This window comes from Parus major, chromosome 1A (assembly GCF_001522545.3).
Source record: "Parus major isolate Abel chromosome 1A, Parus_major1.1, whole genome shotgun sequence".
NCBI lineage: Eukaryota > Metazoa > Chordata > Aves > Passeriformes > Paridae > Parus > Parus major.
In genome coordinates, this window is record NC_031773.1 from 68,266,840 (window position 1) to 68,288,251 (window position 21,412).

Consider the following 21,412-nt stretch of genomic DNA (forward strand, 5'->3'; position numbering starts at 1 on the left):
TCTGACCCTTTAAAACAACCTCACATGAAGTTATAGAGGGTTGGGATTTTTTTTTTTTTCTGAGAGAGAGAGCAAGTTGCTTTTCCCTGTCACTGGTCCCTTTCTCAGGCTGCTGCTGCTGCTGTGAGTGAGGCCCTGCTTCACCATCCCACTGGGCTCTTAACACCGTGTGGATAATTTTCTGTATTAAATAATTAAGTGCAATAGCTGATACACTCCTTCCCACACTGTTGCATTGTGCAGTCATATAATTATTTTCTGATCATTTATAACGCCATTAAAACCCCCAAGTGCCAGACTGAAAATACATCTGTCATAATGTTGCAGCAATATGCAAATTCTCAGCGTGTGTTTGCTGCTAAGGAAAAGGTCCTCAATCATTGAAGCTCTTACACAGCTCCTTTAACAACCTTTTCTGCCTGCTGAATTCCCCATTGATCCTTCAGAAAGCTGGAGGATTGCACAGCTCTGGCTGATCATTGTTAGAGATTTCACCCATTCTCTCTAGTAATTAGAGGATCTATTTGCAGAAAATTGCTGGCCTTGTCCTCCAGGAAAGAGAACATCCTGCATTTAAACAACAGATGTAACACGGGGAGCAGCAGATCAAACAGCCTTTTGGTCCCTCACCTACTGTTTCCACCACAACATGAAAGGACAAGCTCTTTTCCTGAAGAGGGAAGTTTGTTCTGGATACTCATTTGGTTCTTGGCCTCTTTCTTAGGGGCAGCCACAAAGAAACCAAATAAGGTGCGCTCTGCTCACGTCTCTGTGGCAGATACATTTATTTCCCACAATAAAATGGGAAAGAGACACTTTATACAGGATGTCAGCCTGCAGGTTTTGATGCTTCCTGACCCAGATTCAAGTAGAGTTATGAGCTAGGATCCAGGGTGAAAGTTTCATTTCTCATCATCATCCATCTCGTCTCTTCTGTTACATTCACCTACTGAGTGTTTTTCACACTGCATGACTTGTTTAGGTTCAGTCACGCCTATGCCATCTCAGAACATAAGCATATGCACAATAGAACAACTTTAGTCTGGCACTACTTTCTTCTCCTTTAAAGTGTTTGGAAGGGCCAGATTTCCTCTCCCACACACGCCCAGGAACTGGTGAGGAGCTCAGTGCAATCTAGAAGCCATCAAAGAGGATTCCCTGTGCTTTCACAGGGTAGAGAAGGAAGATATCTGCTAGCTAACTCCTCATTTGTAGAAACTGTTGCTAAATCTACCTCATCCCTGAGCAAATTTCATTCTGTTGCAAATTTTCTTTCTCTCTATTAGCTGGGAGATTTATTATTCAAGGCCCTACTTGGTGGGCCAGCAGTCTAAAGCACCAGGATGTAGTTCTTCTTTCTCTCTAAATTTCACTGCCTTGTGATGTGCTGGCAGCACTCTTTCCTGAGCAGTTTAGTTTTTAAGTACCTGGAATAACAAATCCAGGCTTTGGCTCTTGGCTGGTGGGGTCTTCCATGGTCAGTGAGAAAGCCTCAGTGCTGAGGTGCTGGGAGAATGCTGTGGCACACACTGGGCTGCAAGAGGGTCTTTTTCTTTCTTAGCCTCTCTTTTCCTTCCTTTTCCTGGGCATAATGGGCAGACAGAAATTCTGTCAGGCAAGCAGCTTCCAGGAGCAAGTCTACCAGCTGACTGTGTTTATAAAGGACTGGGAAGACCTGGTCATCCATGTCCAGGATAATTATTCCAAGTATTTCTTCCCACCAAAGTCACCTAAACGTGCTGCTCTGACATACAGTACTTGTAGCATTTAATTTTTCAGGAAGGGTTAGAACAGAGGCTCCTTCTTCCTTCCAGAGCTATGGACAGGAAAGACAGCATGATCAAATCTCTGCATGATGTGTATGCTGTGCAAAATTCCCTGGAATCCTGGCAGACAGGTGATCACAGCTAGGAGGAAGCAGAGGAGTGATTAATGCAGGGTTAGGATTTTTTCCCCCAGCTTTTCTGGTTTATTTCCAAAACCCTCGAGGCTGGTTCAGTAATTCCTGGAGAGCCTCAGGCTGACTGCACATGAAATGTGGTGTCTGGTGTCTTTATCTGGGCATGGCAAAGACATCAGGGGGTTCTGGTCCTGGGGCTGGAGCAGCTGAGAGTAATTCCAGCTGGGCTGCTGGTGGTATGGAAAATCCAAAGGAATATACAAGACACTCAGATTTCACCCCCAACAAAATTTGGGGTGAAAAAGGAAAGCCTTTCTGAGGTAAGCTGATGATGCATTTTGGAACAGGGCTGAGTTTAATCCAAAGAAATAGGGAAACATACTGTACCCAACTTCTACTGCAAATTATTCTGATGAGATGGTACACAAGGAGGCTCTGTGGTTGAGATTCTAATGTGTTTGAACATGGAGACCTGGGATGCCTGCCAGGGAACTTCAATAAAATGTAGAAGCACAAAAAGATGCTCATTAGCTTAAAAGGTATGGGTTTTAATTCAGTTTTTAATTTTCTAAAAATCTCTTCCCACATTTATTTTTTATTTCAGTCCTGTTTCTGTTTTTCTTTTCCTTGCATCACTTTTTTTGTCCAATCACTTCTTCCTCCATTTTATTAATACTTTACTATTTCAAGGTCTTCAATTTATTTTTTTTTCTTTCTGCCTTTAAGGATAATTTATCTTCTCCCACTCTTCATTTTCTGTATGGCTTTTCTTCCTCCATGGACTTGGGTTTTCTCTCTTTTCCTGTTGTTTTGGTTCTTTCCTTTTGTGCAGTGTTACCTGATCATTCCTAGTTCTCTCCATGCTCATTGCTTCTTTCCCAACCTTAAGCAGAGCTCACTCTTCCTCTATGTTAAATGATGTATATCATTCCCCTCCCACAGGTTTTGACACATGATCAGCTTTCTCACGCTTTCCTTTGCCTTTTAAAGCATTTCTTTCACCCAAAGCCAGGCTGGTGGTTGGAGACTGACCTTCCTCTTGCAGTGGGTGCATGACTCAGTCATCAAATACTCCACACAAAAAATCATGCCCAAGCTGAGGAAACAATTTAGGTGGCTACCAAGGTTAAGGACCTGCCAAAACCAGCAAGGGAAGTCTGCAGAGTAAAAGCCACCTGGCAGCCACCACCTCTGGCCACACAGCACCGTGTGGAGGGAGGCAGCTGCTCACATTTACACGACTTTAACCACTAATTTATGCTCTGCATCCCAGAGCATGTGGTTTCCAGCTAAATATGACTCCTGTTGGATGAAGCTGATGCGTTGTTGAGCTCTGAGCAAAAGACCACTCGGTTGTAATCAGGTTTTTTTTAATCAGTGCAGAATGTCTTTACTTCCCTTTCTCCCTATAAGCTGGAGAAATAAAACACTGTGATGAATGATCAGGGCAGCATCCTAAGCCATACAGGTAATTCTACGTGTGCTAGAATGAAGAAGTACAAAAAGCATTAGATTCCCAAAATTAACCAACACTGTTCCTGTGGTGCAAGAGGATAGCATGGATATAAATTTCAGCTGTTTGTGAAAATGTTGAAGCCTGTATCCTGACCAAGGAATAACAGATTTTGGTTTTGGTGAGAAAGAAGAATCCAAGTAGTATGAAGCAGCCAGTGTGACTTCAGGAGAAACTGCTCAAAGATCTGTTTATAGGCATAAATGCATGAGAAATGTACTGGTAAAAGGGGAACAAAAACAGATGAGTCATTTTGCAGGTTTTGGAGGAGATATCTGTACATCAAATGCATGATAAACGCTGACTGAGAGGAGCTTAAAGAGGAATAAAGAAGTGCAAATGCACCAGGGGAGGAAGAAACACTGAGCACAGTAGACCCATCAGTGCTTGGAGGCTAAGAAATATCCATGGGTGGCACTTGTGAGCTCCACTGCACAGAGGGTCACAGCTCTCCCTGGGACCCCATGGCACTGTGTGCCTTGTGCTGAATGCAAAGCTTGTTTGAAACAGCCCACTGAAGCCTGAACTCTGCTTTGAGCACAAAAATGACGTGTAAGAATGGCAGGAATGCAGAGTAAAGCAGCAGTGATAAATGAGGGACTGAAGTGAGTGTCTGAGCAGGACAGATGGCGTTGTTACAGGCTGCTTTACAGGCAACATCCATAAACACCCAGGGAGGAAAGGTGCTGACAGTGTCTGGTAAATGGAATAGACTTGTGATCTGCAGTCTCTCTGATAGTCATCATTCCACAGAGGAAATCTCCAAGATTCCCTTTCCACAGGCAGGCAGGGATTTGACAGAATCTACGATCATGTGCTTTGCTTTGTGGATAGCAGTAGTTCCGTGGATATGTCTTCCCTAGTTTGAGATGACAGGCACAGCAAGAGAAAATTCATAGCTCTTGGATTAGTGGTCCTGCCCTAGCTAATAAAGGGACAGATGAAGTATTTCCTGAAAGAAAAAGTAGATGTGGCTGATCAGGAAAACAGCCCATTCCAGGGAGCTGGAAAGATCTGAAATTCCTGGAGGAATATCCATCCTCACATTAGCATGTGCATTGACAGATGGTGAAGCTTCATATGAGTAGGAATTTTAAGTCACTGCCTTTAACTTGAAAAGATAAACCCCAGGCAGGTTTTGTAGAGCAGCTGGCCCTTCATGGACTGGTTCTTGTGGGGATTTCTTCTTTAAGAAGCTGGAACAGTGGTAGCTGTGAGCACCACAGACAGCACAGCACCTCATTCCCTTTAGTAGTTTTCTCTGGAAAAAGCCTGAAGCAGCAGCAGCAGGAGCTTTCTCCATGCAGGAACTGGAAAATAGCTCAGCAGACTGGCTGGAGAATTTATAAAATTAGAAAAACAAAGCAGCAAAAGGCCTTGGCTCAACAGCATTACTTTTAGACTGTCTGTCTCTTTGAAGTAACTAGTCTTGAATCAGTTTATGAGCACCAGCCAAGACAAACACTGAGGTCCAGTTGGGAGTTTTGCTTCAGAGCAGCATATTCATGCTCTGTAAGGAGATGCAGGGCATGTAGTGGATGTTTTCTTTATCAGCAGCCTTAACCATCCCAAATCTCTCCAGCTCACTGCTAGCACACCCTCCTGACAAAAACTGCAGACACGGATGGGCTGCCTGACATGGTGCTTAGATTAATCCTGCAAAAAATGTGGTCACTGACCCTCTGCAGCAGGAGAAGTGTCACACACCCCCAGAGGGTTCTCAGAAGCCCTGTCCCAGCCCTGGCATGTGCTGAGTGTGCCACAGCAGCAGCTGCTCCAGCTGATGTGCCCCTCGTCTCTGCAGCCTCCCAGGAGACCAAGCAAAGCAAAACACTGCTCACAGAGGATGGCCAGCCAAAAGGACAAGTTTCAAAGGGACTTGCTGACCAGAGCAACCAACCTCAGCAGTGTGTTTACTTAGGAAAGCCCTTGTCTTCCTACCCCCATCACATATTTTCTGTAAGTGTTAGGAGACGAGCCCTGACTTGGACTTGGCTCCTTGTTGCTACATCTGGCTTTTCAATAAGTGAAGCTCCCACCACAAGAACTTGGGGCAGGGCTGGGTTATCCATGCTGGTTCTTTGTAGACAGGCACACGTGTAAACCTGCTTCTTCTCTGTCCAGCTGATTGTGTTTGCTTTTTCCACCCCTAGAACCAAGAGGAGCAAGTCAGGAGGACATCTCACAGAATGGGAATGAAGAAATAAAAAAGGGATGCAGTAAAAAAACCCTATTCAGTCAAGCTGCCACCTTTTCTGTTGTTATGCAGGTGATACACAGGTAGCATTGCATTTAGTGGACCTTGGCAGTGGTAGGTTAACAGCTGATGATCTTGGATAATCTTGATTTTCCAGCCCCATTTCCAATTGAATCTGTGCACCTGTAATAGTGGATGCCACACCACAGGCAGCAGCAGGAACTCTGCAGATTTGGCTTCCCCTAGAGCTGCTCCACTTGGGCACATCCCTGAGGTGACTTCTGTGAGAAGGTAGCTCCCAATAGCTCAGGGATCTGTCCTAGTTCCCTTTCCAGCTCTCCCTGGTGAAGGTGGGAATAACCAGCAGCTTGTTCCACCTTGTGCAGGTGGAGAGAGCCTCGTCCCCCTGTTTCTGCTGCTGCAGACCCTTTGTTCCAAAGAGCCTTTAGGAAGTGGCTGTGCAAGGGAGAGCTCTGTGGTGGCTGCTTCAGAGTCACAACCCAGCTCCTGCTTGTCTTGCTGCAGTTCAAGGTTAAGCTGCAGCATCCACGACTGGGTTAAGCACCCAAAAAAAAGGAGAAAACAGACTGAGTATTGCCAGCTTCAATTCTGTGCTCAGTTCTGTTCTGCCACATTCTCCTGGGGCTTGTCATTAGAACACAACATCTTCAGCTAACCAAGTTTCCTCCTCTCTTGTTGTCAGTCATAAAGCTTACAGCTCTTTTTTCCTAGGGTATTCTTCAGACAGAAAAGAGTGATGTTTGGGCACAAATTCAAAACGAGACAAAGCAGCTTAAACAAAAGCTGGTTTGTGTTTTATTGCTCAGGAAATGAGAGGAAAATCTGTCTGCAGCATTTCATCTTGCCATTTCCCACCTGGGGAGCACTAATAACACTCAGCATCTCATTTCTTTCTTGGGGGGACTTGGTGGGTTAGAGGGGATAGCTGATGGTGTTCTCCCAGGTGACAAAGAAATGCTTTTAGACTTTCCCAGCTGGTGTTCCTGGAGACAACTTCCATCTGCAAATGTAGTTTGGCCACAAGGTCTAGCCAAGCAGAAGATGGAGGTAGCTACTTTCTCCCTGCTGGACACTCCCACTGCAGGACACGTTCTAGGCAAGTCCATCTTCAGTACTGGTGTGAAAGCTGAAGAGAAGTTGGTGCTCTCCAGTGCTGGTCCACATCTCCCAGTGGGAGAAAGGGTTGCCTTCTTTGGAGAGCAGGGAATGAAGGCTGCAGCCAATTCCTCGTGTGTAACAATGGAAAGCTGCACAAGGAATTTGGTGTTTCCAAACCTGAGTCTCTGAGCTGGTGCTTAACATCATTCAGAGTGAATATGCTGCAGGAGGAAAGTCTTTTTTGCTGTGTTACCTCTTTTCACAAGGTCAGTCCTGGTTTTCTTCCCTGTAATCCTTTGCTTCAGTTTTTAAAATGCTGGGTTTTTTTCTTTCTTCATTAAGGTATTTAATTAAAATAGAAGTATGAGTTAGTGCCATCTTTGGTATACAGGCCAGACCAACATTTGAAATATTTATTGTTAATGCTGGCTATTCTTTCACCTGAGGTTGTTGTTTGAGTCCTAGCACAAAGTATTTCATTAAGACTCTACTATTCTCATCATAAGGAAAATTTCTTTTTTACTCTCATTTTTGCTATAGTGTAGTAGCTGGAGATTTATTTAGGAAATTACAGAATCATGGAAAATTGGGCTAAGAGGGGCTCTGTGGTCTATTCCATTTGCCTGTGTCAAGACAGATCATAGATTCCTAAACTGTCATGAATTAAAAATTCCCCCAACTTAATTTTAAATCCTCAAACTATAAAGATTCCACAATTACTTTAGGAAATATGTTTCAATGTTTTGCCACCCAGAGATCCATGCTGACCCTCAGCTGATATTTTTTTCAGTAGTTTTTTGTGCAGTAAAAGTTGAAAAGGAGATGGAACAGAGGAAAGTAAACCACAGGAAGTAGAAAGACATTCCAATATCATCAATGCCATTTCCTTACTGTTAGAAGCAAGGTAAAGCCTTCCTTGTATATGTACAGAACTCAGTATTTGAGCTGGTTGAACTTCTCCCCTAAATGTTCTAAACCAAATTCTGCTGAGATTCTCATCCTCCTGAAAGTTAAGAATCTCCTGCAAAGCAGAACTGCAAAATCAGAACATTATAAAGTCTGTGAGATGCACTTCTGGGTACCTGGTGTGCAGATAAAACTTTCATGAAGTGACAGAAAATTTGCTTGCTAACAGACATGGTGGAGTCTCAAAAATGAAAAGTAGATCTCTCCTGAAAATGAAAATCCCTGCTGAAACAGATAATGATGCTTCTAAATTTCCCAAGATGGTGTTTGAGATCTCATAAAACAACTCCAAAACCCAGTCCTCAGCAGGACTGCCAAGATGCTCCTAACTTCCAAGAGAACCACATCTGAGGTAGGATATTGGGCTTGGGTGAAAAGGAAAATTGTGACTATTACAAGAAGTCCTAGAAAGTAAACTTCTTGCTAAAAGGAAGGAAGAGAGAAGCTGGGTGGGAGTAAAGTCAACATAGAGTTGAAAAGAAAAAAAAATAAGGGCAAATTCAGCAGAAATGGAGAGCAAAGTTTCTGAACTGAGGATGAGGAAGAGGTTGGATTACACCTGGGAGGAGCTAAATTCAGTGTTCCCCTAACTTTAACATGAAGGACAAGCATGACTGCCAGACATAAAATTTCTCATTTTTACCAATGTCATAACTGATGCTTCAGAGAACATCTTGCCCATCTCCACAATCTTTCAAAGCATCCTTCAAGACACAACCCCATGTGTCAAGGTACCACTGAAAGTATGAAAAGACATGAGGGAACTGTATTCAGGTATCTGGATTCAAATTTAAACCCCACAGAAGAAAATCTTGGGTAATTCTGTGAGGTCAGGATCTTTGTCCTTGTCCTGCAGCAGCTGTGAGAACTTAGCTAGAAGAGCTTGGAGGTTATCATCATACCCCACAGCAGCTATACTTGCATAATATCATGGCCCAATGCACAGGGCAATACTTTCAGACAGGACCTGCTGAGGTGCTGAATATTATCAATGAAGTCTTAAATTCAGAACTAGAGCAATCCAAACCATCACTGAGATGTAGCCCTCCCAGAAGAAACATTTTTTTTTTTTTTTCCAAAGCTCATAACTCAAAATGAGTCATGCTTGATTAACTTCACTTGGGTCAGGAGACTAATCATGAGATGCTATTTTTAAATTATATAAGGAAAGTCAGAGAGAGAGAGAGCATCAGAATAACATTCAGAATGGAAGACATGTTATAGCCTTAGCAGAGTGTCACTGTGATAACTTAATGAAAACTAGGAAACATCTTTATTAGCAGGTGTTGCCTTTTTTTAACCTTTTTTAATTTTTTTTTTTTTTGAAGTGTGTCTACTCTCCAGCCAAAAAAAGTTATTAAAGGTAAGTGAGACTCCAATCCAGAGAGCAACTGTCCAGCTCAGTTCTTGGTGGGGTAACAGATCAGAAAGTTTCACCTCCTCCTTCTCCTCACAGCTGCCCCTCACACATGCACACACACACAGAGGCCAGGGAAATCTACTCCTAGAGCACCTACCTTGGGTTTGAAGGCGATTAATTTCAGGACCATCTCCACGGTGAAGAGGCCAGTGAAGAGCATGTTGAGGATATTCATGGCTTCCTTGAACATGCAGCTCTGACCATAGTGCTGAAAGACAGTGTCCCAGCAGGAGTGTGAGGACAGGACGTGCCAGCACTCAGGGCCACACAGGACCCCTCCCAGTCTCCCCTCATGCCAAGGTTGTCTAAGGAAGATCTCAGCGTGTTTCATTTTTTCAATCAAGAATTCCCATTTCCCTTCACACATAAGCACTCTATCCATTTTTGCCACCTGGCTCTTGATCTCTTCTTTCTGGAAGAATCTTTTTGAGGAGTGGCTACCAAGATCATACTTATCATTCCAATTCAGGGCTCATTATAAATTTGCACAATGTTACAATACAATCTCCAATTGTGTTTTTTATCTCAACCTTCCCTAAGGTTTGGGATACTTCTTTATTTCACTGTGACTGCACAGTGAGCAGGGGTTTCACTGAGCTGTCCATAATGATACCAAGCCATTCCTCAAGTAATTACACTAAATTCAGGATTCTGCAAAGTACATGAGCAGCTCAAATCATGTCTTTCCAATATGCATTATCTTGCATTTGTCAACTCTGAATTGAGTTTGCAAATCATGCTGCCCATTCACTTAACTTTATTAAGATCTTATGAAGTTACTCTCCATCTTCTATTGATTAATTCAAGCAGAGTCTTCTGCAAGTGTTGCCACCTCACTTTTCATATCCCTATTTCCAGATCATAATACCTGAACTGATTGCACTGCCTTGTTCTAAGGTCACCTTCCATTGTTACAAGATCCCATTTGTAGTTGCTTAACTTTAATAAACTTCAAACAGCAGGGATGGATTTTCATGTTCTTTGTTGGCACAGGGTGATTTTACTCAAAGCAGTTTCAGTTAAAACAGTTCAGCTGCAGCTGAATGCAAGGCCAAGAAATAATACAGTGTTGAGCCATTTTCAACATTTTTCTTGAGAGGTTCTAGTACTTGCAGGACTCTGCCTAGAAACGTGAAATTTGTTTGTTTTTAAGGAGTCAAAACAGAATTGTTGAAAGTGTCAGATATTAGCAGGAAGAGGATGAGAGCTAGATTCCTCATTTCAACTGCATGAACACACTGGTTTTCCTAACGTGCTTGTCCCTCTCCCTCAACACGTGGTGTGAAGGTGAAAGGACGTCTCAACCTCAGCCATTTTTGCATTTTCCCCACCAAACTCCTTCACCACCTGGAGATTTTCTGCTTGCTTACTTACTTGCATGGCCAGGCAGATGGTGTTCAGCAGGATCAGAACGAACATCAGGTATTCAAAATAGGTGGAGTTGACCACGTACCAAACTTTGTACTGGTACTGGTTTTTAGGGATGTATCTCCGCAGGGGCCGGGCTTTCAGGGCATACTCTACACACTGGCGCTGTGGGAGAGGCAGGGTACATTTAAAACTCAACCCCAAAATATCAGGGTGGTCAGCTACCTTCATTTGTAATAAAAAAAACCCAGAATGTTTCAAGTTTTTTGTTGAAATGGACAAGCTTGGTAGAAGAATTTCTATTAGGTCATGACAGAAATGTGAATGTGCACGTTCTACCTGTTAAAGAGTTCTGTGTTTTAGATATATAGTTCTATATTATAGATATATATAAATGGCCAATTACTTTGGCCATTTACTTTGGCCAGACACTGCTGTTGTGCTCATCTAATCTCAGTGAAACAAATGGTACAGCAAACATTTTTAAGTAATTGTTGTCCCTTCAGTGAATCTTACAGCAAGACTTTTTTTCTGCCTGACTCCTAAAAGATGTCAGCAGAGCCAGCTTACAGTTTTATCTTGTTGGCAAGCTTAAGGTTTTCCTCTCTGTGTGCATTTATCTATTAAGAGCTTATTGTCAATGCATTTTTCTGCCTTTTTTGGCAGCAAGGTGTTGTAAATTACCTGGTTTTTGTCCAGCTCACAGTTCTTGTACTCTTGTTCTCCTTGTTCCTGAAATGTGACGATGACGAAACCAACGAAGATGTTCATCATGAAGAAAGCAATGATGATGATGTAGATAATAAAGAAGATGGAGATCTCAACCCTGTGATTATAGATGGGTCCCACATCCTCCATGTGGGAATCAATGGACCTATACAGCAACCTGAAAGCAAACAGGAGCCAAATGCAGAGAAAATCTGCAACTGCCTTGAGGCCTTATAGGTGATGCTAAAGTTTAACTTCGGAATTTTCTGCTACTTGTATCAAAATTAATTCACTCAGAGATGTGCAGACTTGAGCCAATCTGAGTGCAAATGCTTGTGAAAGAGAAGACCCGGCTCTTAGTAATTTTACACACTTGAACCCATTCAGGGGTGAAATGTCTCCATTTTTGAACAAAATCATGCTCTTCAGTTAACAGAGGACAGTCCCAACAGAGTTGTTGGGAACTGAGTTTTGTGAGAAAAGGGGATGCCAAGACTCGATAGCTGTTAATGCTGCTGTTGGCATCAGCTGGTGACACAGGTGAGGGTCCTGATACCCTGCATGTCCCCATCCCCCTGAGAGACCCTGTGGGAGTCCCCAGCTCCCATGGTGCAGGCAGCAGGGCTTGGAAAGACACCCCATGTCTGCAAAACACCCCATGTCTGCAAAGACACCCCATGTCTGCAAAGACACCCCATGTCTGCAAAACACCCCATGTCTGCAAAGCACCCCATGTCTGCAAAGACACCCCATGTCTGTAAAGACACCCCATGTCTGCAAGGACACCCCATGTCTGTAAAGACACCCCATGTCTGCAAAGCCCCCCATGTCTGTAAAGACACCCCATGTCTGTAAAGACACCCCATGTCTGCACCCCACAGACACACTGCTGTTTCTTACTGCCCTGCTGGCTCCATGGGGACACCTGAAACCTGGCAATCCTGGGAAGGACCTGGCGTGCATCTTACATTCATTTATACACATAATAACTGTAACAAATACTGGTATCACTGCTACTAATGGAAATCATCTTTTAAGAACTGCTTTGCACTGTTTACAAGTACAGTAGCAGAAATTCCTGCGGGCCCTGAGGAATTTACAGAGTACATAATACTACAGCCCTACCATTGCTATATTTAAAGCTCTAGACTTATTTAAACTTAGAAAGGGAAAGACCGTGCTCTGCCTTTGAATTTTCTCTTTTGGAATGAATGAGGACATTGCTAGTGAGGAGCACTCACTCTGGCCAGCCCTCGAAGGTGGAGACGGTGAAGAGGGCCATCATGGCAGTCAGGACGTTGTCGAAGTCGAACTTGCTGTTCTCCCAGCTGCGGGGCTGTATCATGGGCTGGCTGACCTCCCCATCCTTGTAGGTGATGTAGTACCCTCTGTGGGTGGAGAGTGGAGACAGAACGTGGCAGAGCTGCACTGCCAGCGCCAGGCGCTGCGGGTGGGCGGCCAGCGAAGGGGAGGGATTGGAAAAGCTCAGACCCACCTGCACTCTGCTTCTGTCTGCTTGGAGCTGTCAGTGCAGCTGTACAGCTTGCCCTTGGGAAGGAAAAAGAGGAATGAAGCTTCTGCCTGTGGGGTAGTTTTGTGTGTATGTGCTGAACGCTTGTTGTCAGGAGGGTGGTGAAAGGCAAGGAGCTCAAAGCGGACGTAAAGAGGTGAATGGATATCTGGTGTGCCCCTTCCTCTGCAAAATGGGAGGTAGAGAACCTGCAAGGACCAATCCTTTGGAACAGCCCCCTTCACCTTCCTGGGATCATGTCATGCCAGTGTAAAGCTGTTCAGGGAGGAACAGCATTACTGATCATTTCTTCTGATCACAGATGATGGGCAAGAGTTCTGCATATGCCTGGCTCGGTTTTGGAGAACTGCTGGTAGCAGAAGCTCAGGTAACACTGACAGTGCCCCAAATGCCTGTTACACACAAAAGACTCCATTTTCCCTTCCTCAGGCTTTTCATGCTATTTTTCTTCCCATCCCTTAATGTACTGGATGAATGGATGGGTCCAATGGTTTTACCTTGAACAGCTGGACTCCAATGCAGGCAAACATGAACTGCAGCAAAGTGGTGACAATCACAATGTTCCCGATGGTTCTGATGGCGACAAACACACACTGGACCACGTGCTGCACGTGAAAGAGAGGAACAAAAACCACTTTTAGGATTGTTCTCAACTGTTCTGGTCAAGGAAGAAGCCCAAGTATAAAAATACAAATAATAAGGAACAATTATTTAACCAGTGCTCATTACCCAAGTAATGTTTTGGGAAAGAGGACCAACTTGTTGCATTTCTTGTTGTACTTTTAAAAGGAGGCAGAAAGGAGTAGGAAAATACCAGAACCCAACTCTCTGAAACTTCCTTAATAGTTAGGGAAGCAGCTCCAGCACCAGCATGTAGGAAGAAATTAATCTAATACAGAAAAGTTATATTTAGGGTTGGTTATATTGTGGGCCCATCTGTAACCCTAGAAAACCCCATAATTTCACCTCTGTGCTGATGGGGCCATTCAGCTGAAAAGCAGCTTGTCAGAAAAGGACCTGGCCATCCTGGTGGACACAAAGCTGAATATGAGCCTTCACCACAAAGATGGCAAATGCTGGCCTGGGCTGCAGTAGGCAAAGATTTTAACAAGTTGAAGGAGGTGATTTGTCCTGTTTACTCAGCACTGGTGAGACTGTGCCTGTTGTACTGGGTCCAGTTCTGGCTCCTCAGTAGATGAGAACTGTGGAGATACTGGAGGAAATGTAGCCAAGAGCCACAAAGATGATTTAGGGGGTTGGAGCATCTCTCCTGTGAGGAAAGGCTGAGAGAGCTGGGTCTGCTCCTCTGGGAGGAGGCTCAGGGGAATGCAGTCAATGTCTATTAAAGGCTGAAGGGAGGATGCAGAGGAAGAAGAGCCAGGCTCTTTCCAGTGGTTCCCACTGACAGGACAACGAGCAGAAATTGAAACAGGATGGGTTTATCTGAACATTCAGAAACACTTCTACTGTCAGGGTGACTGAGCATTGGAACAGGTCATCCAGATTGGTTGTGGAGCTCCTCTCCTTGGATGTGCTCTAAAGCAAGCTGCTCTCAGGGGCCCTGCTTGAGAGGGTCCCTTCCAACCTCAACCCTACTGTGATTCCACTGAAACATCACTTGAACCACTGCAAAAGCCCTTGTAGCCTGGAATTAAATGAATTCATAGTTTATAGAATGCACTGGGACTTTTCTAACCTTTAGTCCTTTGGCTCTGTTGATGGCCCTCAGTGGTCTAAGGACCCTCAGAACACGCAGGATCTTCACCACATTAATCGCACTGGACCTGGAAGAAAGTATTGGAGGGTTTGAGAGATACAGAAATGTGGGCAGTGTGCAGCAAGGACAGAACTTTGAAATTCTGCATGGCCTGAGCCTGCATAAGGTATTTAGTCAACTCTTTGCCATGGCACTTCAGGGGTAAGGAAACCAATCTCTGATGTTTTCTTCAGAGGTCTAGCTTCTTGTTCTGGCTCTCATCCTCTCTGCTGTACTAATGCAGGGGGAATGGAAGATGGGCAAGGGGTATTTTTAGAGCAGGGCAAACAGATCCTGTAGATATCTATGATATAGAAATCATGCCAAGATGTAGTCATTACCAAGGCATTTTCAGAAAAGGCTCAAAGAAGCACTCCATTGGAATATTCATGGAGCAGTGAAAAGTCCAGGAGACTCCAGCATTAAAGCTAGTCCATCCATCTGGACTTTGATCCTACAGGGTGTTTGGCCCCTGAACCCACAAACCATTTAAGTGTGTACATAAATTCAAGGATGTGAAAACTCCCACTGAATTGATCAGGATGATTTATGTGCACACTTTTAAGTACTGAACACAACTACCTTCTGCAGCACAGCTCTCTGTGCCTTCCAGGACTAAAACCCTGACTGAGAATCTCCCTCGTGCTCAATGACATCATGTTTTCCTACTGATTTTGGGAAGAGTTTTAATGTTAACTCACTAAAAGTCTGACTTAGGTCTGTAAGAAAGAAACTGCAGGTCAAAACAAGCACTGTGCCATTCTTAAAGACCTTGACTGAAAGCACAGTGGACCTCACAAATTGTCCTGCTTGACTTGGGGTTTGACATATGTGAGCTGCTAACCTGCAGTGCTAACTACTGGGAGCTTGCTTCTTATCAGATGTGAAACTAATTAGGGAACTTCCTACCTGACACACAGCCGAGTAAATCTATAAATGATTAAGCAAATTAGCAGATGAACCAAAGGAAAACAGCATGACAGAACAGCCACTACCACTCTGAAGGTTCTCATCAAGTGCTTGATGGCCTTCCATTGACCAAGGCTCACAGCATCTCAGGAAGTAGGAAAGCATTATCAACCTCACTTTCCAAACTGGTTATGAGAGGTCTAGGAGGGAACCATAAATCACTGAACTGGCCTGATCTGACACAGTGAAGCAAAGGAAGCCTTGGAACAAAGCTAAGTGTCGTGGTTCACAATACACCCTTTTTTTTTTTTTTTCTCATTTTCTCCTCCTGAAAGATTCCCCCCTCCAGGTCACCAGTGTAGCATTTCCCAGTTACTACCTCCTCTCTTGAGGATGAATTTTAATGGCCTTGAATCATCTGAGAAAAACACCTCATGAATACCCCAACATGCTCATGAGAAAAACCTTACCCAGACGAGACAAGGAGCCTGAGCCATCCCTCCCAGCCCAGCCCCAGCAAAACCAGCCAGCTGGAAACAGCTCACTCACTGGATCCCAAAGGAGATGAGAGAAACGCTGACCACCAGCAGGTCTAAGATGTTGAAATAGTTCCTGCAGAAGGAGCCCTTGTGGAGGAAAGCCCCGTAGGCCGTCATCTGCAGGGAGGCACACGGAGACACAAACACACTTTGCCATCAGCAGCTGCTCAGGAGCCAAACCCACCTGGCTGTGCTCAGAGGGGAGAGCTGGGGAGGGGGCAGCATTTCTGTTGCTGGCAGACAATTTACCCCCAGACCCCCAAGGAGAAGTTGGGCCCCCCATGGAAAGAAAAGAGAGTGAGAAGGACAGCAAGATAACTGTGAAAGGCCTAACTAAAGAAAGTGAGGAAAATATGCACTTCAAGTGCACTGAGCACATAACATTCAGGATTAGCAAAGCAGCAGAATGACTGCCTGCAAAAACTACCCTCTGCAATCATATGCTTTTCCCTTTTTCTTCAGTGACAGAGGACATTTGTACTATATAAAGGCCTCTAACAATATTGAATAAAAAATATAAAATAAAATGGGCTCTTCTGTAATGCTTCTCAGACCATCTGCAGTGGACAGTTGATGACTCTTCCCTTTCATGAAGGAAAAACAGAATCCCCCAGGGATATGATGCTTTAGAGCTGAACTGAAACAACAGGAGGAATTACTGCTCTCTTCAGCTTGCTCCTTCTGTTCAGCTCAATCCCACCATTTTTACTCTAGATACAGTTGCATTTTCCCCCGTATTTTTTCTTACAAAGCCCAGGCTGTATTCCTTGAAATGGGGCAATTTCTTCATGGAGGTAATAATTTGGAGCATCACCAGGCAGAGGGAGGGAAGATAGTTACATATTTTGCAAGGGAGCCTCTGCCTCACGTGGGTATGAAGGGGTATTGAAAACCTGCTGGCTTTGAGGAGGATGTCACAGCTCCAGAACTGGACTGAGTGACAATGTAAACAGAAAAAGTTTAGGCTGAGCTCTGTTACAGAGCACAATGGGCCTGGCACAGTTAAAGAGGGTGAGCTGCTGGGGTATTTGTACCACCTACCTCAGGCTCTGATGTGGCTGCCTTGAAGAAACCCCATCCCCACAACTGTTAATGTTCCTCCATTAGGAATTCTCATCCCCATCCAGGAATACAGGCTTCTAAGTTTGGTCCTCTGAATCCCATCTAAGTTAGGTGTCTAAAGTAACCTGAGGCAGACACCATGAGACTGAGCTGCAGCCAGACTTCCAGCTGAGGAGTGTGAACTGGAAAGTCAAACTGGAGTTTTCTGGGTCCCACCAGTAGCTCGGGATGGTGTATTGGCTGGTGGTTTCCAGCCTGTGACAACTTTACTCAGAGCAGGGTGGAAGGGCACATGGTAAATCAGATTATTTTCTTCACCAAACATCCATGACATCGGGGAACTGGCTATCAATCAGACAGAAATTAGAGGGGGAGGAAGTATAAACTCTGGTCTTGGCTTAGAATTTATACTTGTGGACACATTCAGTTGGGGAAGGGAGGAGGGGTTCTTGCCATAACAAAGGTGGTAAAGATGCCCTTTACTGGTTGGATTTTGTATGGCAATCTTGAAAGAAAGACACCATTGAAATCAGGAGGGGAAGCTCTGCTGAGTTTAAGTTTGGTACAAACTGTGGTCCTCTCAAGCCTGTTGAGAGGTTTTGTCATCTCAGAAGAGACTCTCAGAGAGTGTATCATCTATTTCTGCCTCCCATCTGGGGCATTAAACAACTTACAGCCTTTCAGGATGCCAGTTAAACATCCTTGGCAGTCACCTTGCCAGAATTCATCAGAATTCCAGGTGTCCTCATCAGCACCACGAGGGCAGATGAAGCTTCTTTCTCTACAGCTTTGAGCACCCCATGACCACTCATTCTTTTGTTTTTATCACTCATATCACCTCTGCTGTTTTGCAAAACGTTGTGCTCAGTGCCAGGCAGCAGAGAAACGTGCACTGACAAACCAAGCTATTCATGGCTTAAATTTATGGTCCTTGCACTATTCTCCCACTTGAACTGAGGGAATATCCAGGGATGTTGTCATAAATCACTGAAGTTAACAGGAGGACTTTGGGAAGGCCCAGGCCAATGGGCTGGGTTAAGTTCTGCTTCCATTGATGTCATTAGGAGCGTTACCACTTCCTTCAGAGCAAGCAGAATTAATAATTGTGAGTCCAAACAGGTGCTGTTGGGATATTTTCCTTTTCTTGACAGGCTTTTTGGATCTGCCATGTGATCTGTGCACATTCAGATTTATTGTGTAAACACAGATGCAAACTGCACACAGGCATAATGTGTACATGTGCCTGGAGAACATTATGGCTTTGGTAATTTCAAGTCAAATAATAATAATAAAAAAAAAAAGCACATTTCACTATAAAAATGTGCAGGGGCCACCCTGCTTGCCAGCCCTCTGTATAGATACTGTTATTAGGGTCTTGAGCTGCAAAATTTGAGCAACTCTAAGGCACTGCCTGCCAGCACTTAGAACTAGCTTGCTGAGAAAAGAAACAAAAACAGCTGCCAAGTGAACCTAGCATTTAGAAAGCCAGAACTTTGCTCAATTACTGTTATTTAAATTATTAGCCTACCAATTTGGGAAAATTAGAGTTAAGAACAAGGCAGCCTATTTTTATTTTCCTCCAAGCTAAACCATTCTCCTGCGCATTCCCCTTGGTATAGAGCACGCTCCTGGGAAACGGAGAGCGGGGTTTTTGATGCAGCAGTTTTCACTGGCAGCTACTGTCCTTGGTGTCTCAGTGATTTGTACTCTTGGTTGTCTCTCTCTGCACCTAAAAAGTGAGGTTTTGCACTGTGCTCCCTGCCTCCTGCTTGGCTGGAGCTCACAGAAGTCTTCAGCCACCCTCTGGGCTGGTTTCTGCAGAGCAGACACCTTCTCTTTGGGTGCAGCATGTGTGAGAGGTGTGTGTACTCAGAGCTTCTTGCAGAGCAGAAAAATCCTCTTTTGGAAAGATCAGCCAGGGTAGAGGGAGGAATTTATCAGGGGATGGCCTTTTTCTTGGTTCTCTCTTACATTTCCCAGCATTGCATCCTGTCATTGCAATTCCCCTACAAAGCATTGTTTTGCTATGGGCCCTCAATGACAAGTTTGAATATCAAAATTTTCCAGGAGACTTTTTAAGCAACTACCAAAACATCAAATGAAAAGAAAAACAACCCTCTGTGTAGAGATAATAACAGGGTTAAAAAATAAAAAAAAAGGAGAGAGAGAGAAAGAGCAAAAGAGAGAAAGAAAGAATGAAAGAGAAAGAAAAGTGTATTTCTCAGATTGGTTACCTTAAGAATAATTTCTAATGTAAAGATACTAGTGAAGACATAGTCTGCATTGCCTAGGATCTGAAAAATAAGCACAATTGGGTTAGTGGTACTGAGCGTGACCCAGGAACAAACAGGAGTGTGTGTTAGCAACAGAGAGTGGCAGAGAACTAGAAAGCTTGTGAGCAAGAAATGGTAGAGAAGATGGGCACTTTACCTTCAGAGCAATTTCAATGGTGAAAATGACAGTAAAAACTATATCAAAATAAAAGAGAATCTGTAAAAACAAAAGGGGATAGGAGTGGGGAGGGTAGGTCAGTGGCTGATCACTTGAGTGGGAAATCACAGTTAAAATCAAATACACGAGTTCTTTTCACGAGGGGATGGGGAGGAGTCTGTAGGGAATGGTTTTGGAACAATGTCCTGTTGAATGCAGTGAAGGTCCTGGCACAAAGGACAAGAAGCACATTGCATGAAATCTTTCCTGAGTTACAATCTCTTGAGCACTATAGATTTTTGGTTGCTGTAGGATTTATTTTTTAATTTTTTTTCCTCTTAAATCTCATAAAGAACATTCAAGGGTTTTCCCAAATAGGATTCCAAACTGAGAATACAAAGAATGCCTGGTCTCTCAGTGGAAAACATGAGATTCCTTCCCATTAACTTCCATTCAGTCTTGTTCTGTGCCTCTCTCAAAGGAAGAAAAGCAAACTGCAAAATCATACTCTAGCTATTTCTTTTCTCTGTCCTGAATTGCTCTGGATTAGGATGAATAACAAAGGCTCTGCCAATTGAACAGAATCCCAGCCCTTGTATTGCAGCCATAATTTGGTCATTCACTAAAGGTGCCTAACTTAGATCCTGCATCTTTCTATTTGTATCCTGAATATCCAGCCAGCTGAAACACTCCTCATTCCCAGGAGCCTCGGCCTGGGGGTGGAGGTACCTGTGGCATGCCCAAAAAGTGGTGTCACAGGAGGCAATGAGAAGCCAAGAATCTAAAGGGGCTTTCAAAGTAGCAGCATCAAGGACAGGAATGTCCCCCACTGCCAATGTGTTGGCATCTCACGGTAAATGGGAATTTTCTCACTGATTCATGGATTGAACCCTCTTTGTTTCCAATATATTTCAACATTCCAAGCCACTTTAGTGCTGTCTACACTACAAATGTTGAATATCAGAAGTATCATGCCCATGGTTTACTGTTGTTTTACCATAACCATGTTTAGAACCAGAAGGCTGATATATGGAAGTTGTAGAAAACGGATAATTTGTGAAATTTTAGACCTTTTCTGCTAAAACACTAATAAACATAAACCAGGAAACTGCCCTCTCCCATCCCACAGGTGTTTATTGTATCTTAATCCTCACTCAGATTTAAAGGTGGCTGAATTCTTACAGCCTGGTATGCAGAGGGGCAGATACTGCAAATTCCAGGGTTATTTCACATTGCACTCTTTGAGCACAGTCCAAATCTGGATTGATTTTCAGACACTGTCAAGTCAAATAGGAGGGGATGTATCACTTACTGCCACCATATAACTCAAAATTCTTCAGGTCATTGCTCAGTTTTTAATCCCAAATTCTTCTCAAGGCTGTTTTGGGCTCCATCTATTTTTTCAACTTAGAGAATTAAGAAAGGGCCACTTCAAGGGGAAAGATCTCAATTTCAACCTGTATTAATTTACACACATTGCAAGTGGAAATATCCTTCTGCCTTGTTGATTTTTAAGTCCTGACATTTGATTATTTTATCATTTTAAAATTTTATCAATTTTATAATCAATGGGCCAGATTTGTGGGTACTCTCTAACTGCTTTACATGACTCCACCAACATACAGAAGCTGCAAACTTGGTTAAAGAGAATAATTAAGCTGTACCTGCTGCTGCTTTACCTCACCAGGGGGCTGCAAAGGAGCTAGAACACGCTGGTGAACGTGGCCCCAAAGTGCAGCTAGCAAAAAAAATCATGCCTAATGAAAATGGTCACTGCCCCACCTGTTCAGGCAGTTCCATTTATCAGCTGCCATATTTATTATTATCTAAATAGGAGCTTGCTCTAGAATATATTAAAATGAATGAGCACCTTGCCAAGGTGCAAACAGGAGAATATTGTGAGCACAGTCTTAGGACTTGCTTGGACTTCAAAGGCTGCTTGGTCAGACTGGGTTGGCACTTCCAAGCACTCTGTGCCTGAGCCCTGTGTGACA

The 21,412-nt window shown here is 43.8% G+C and overlaps 1 protein-coding gene across 14 annotated transcripts in view; it reads right to left on the reverse strand.

Annotated features, from left to right (window-relative positions):
* The window catches only part of CACNA1C (calcium voltage-gated channel subunit alpha1 C), a 435,290-nt gene that overhangs the window by 59,187 nt on the left and 354,691 nt on the right, over window positions 1–21,412 (reverse strand). For 8 of the 14 annotated variants that reach the window (XM_033514754.1, XM_033514753.1, XM_033514748.1 and 5 more), the window contains exons 21-29: window positions 19,223–19,282; window positions 15,937–16,043; window positions 14,419–14,506; window positions 13,220–13,327; window positions 12,687–12,739; window positions 12,433–12,579; window positions 11,168–11,369; window positions 10,490–10,648; window positions 9,213–9,323 (exon numbers count right to left, since the gene is read on the reverse strand). In XM_033514754.1, coding sequence (XP_033370645.1) covers window positions 9,213–9,323; window positions 10,490–10,648; window positions 11,168–11,369; window positions 12,433–12,579; window positions 12,687–12,739; window positions 13,220–13,327; window positions 14,419–14,506; window positions 15,937–16,043; window positions 19,223–19,282 — 1,035 coding nt within the window. Of the gene's footprint in view, window positions 1–9,212; window positions 9,324–10,489; window positions 10,649–11,167; window positions 11,370–12,432; window positions 12,580–12,686; window positions 12,740–13,219; window positions 13,328–14,418; window positions 14,507–15,936; window positions 16,044–19,222; window positions 19,283–19,418; window positions 19,479–21,412 lie in introns of all 14 variants that reach the window. The other 6 variants (XM_033514755.1, XM_033514749.1, XM_033514745.1 and 3 more) reach the window with 2 other exon arrangements.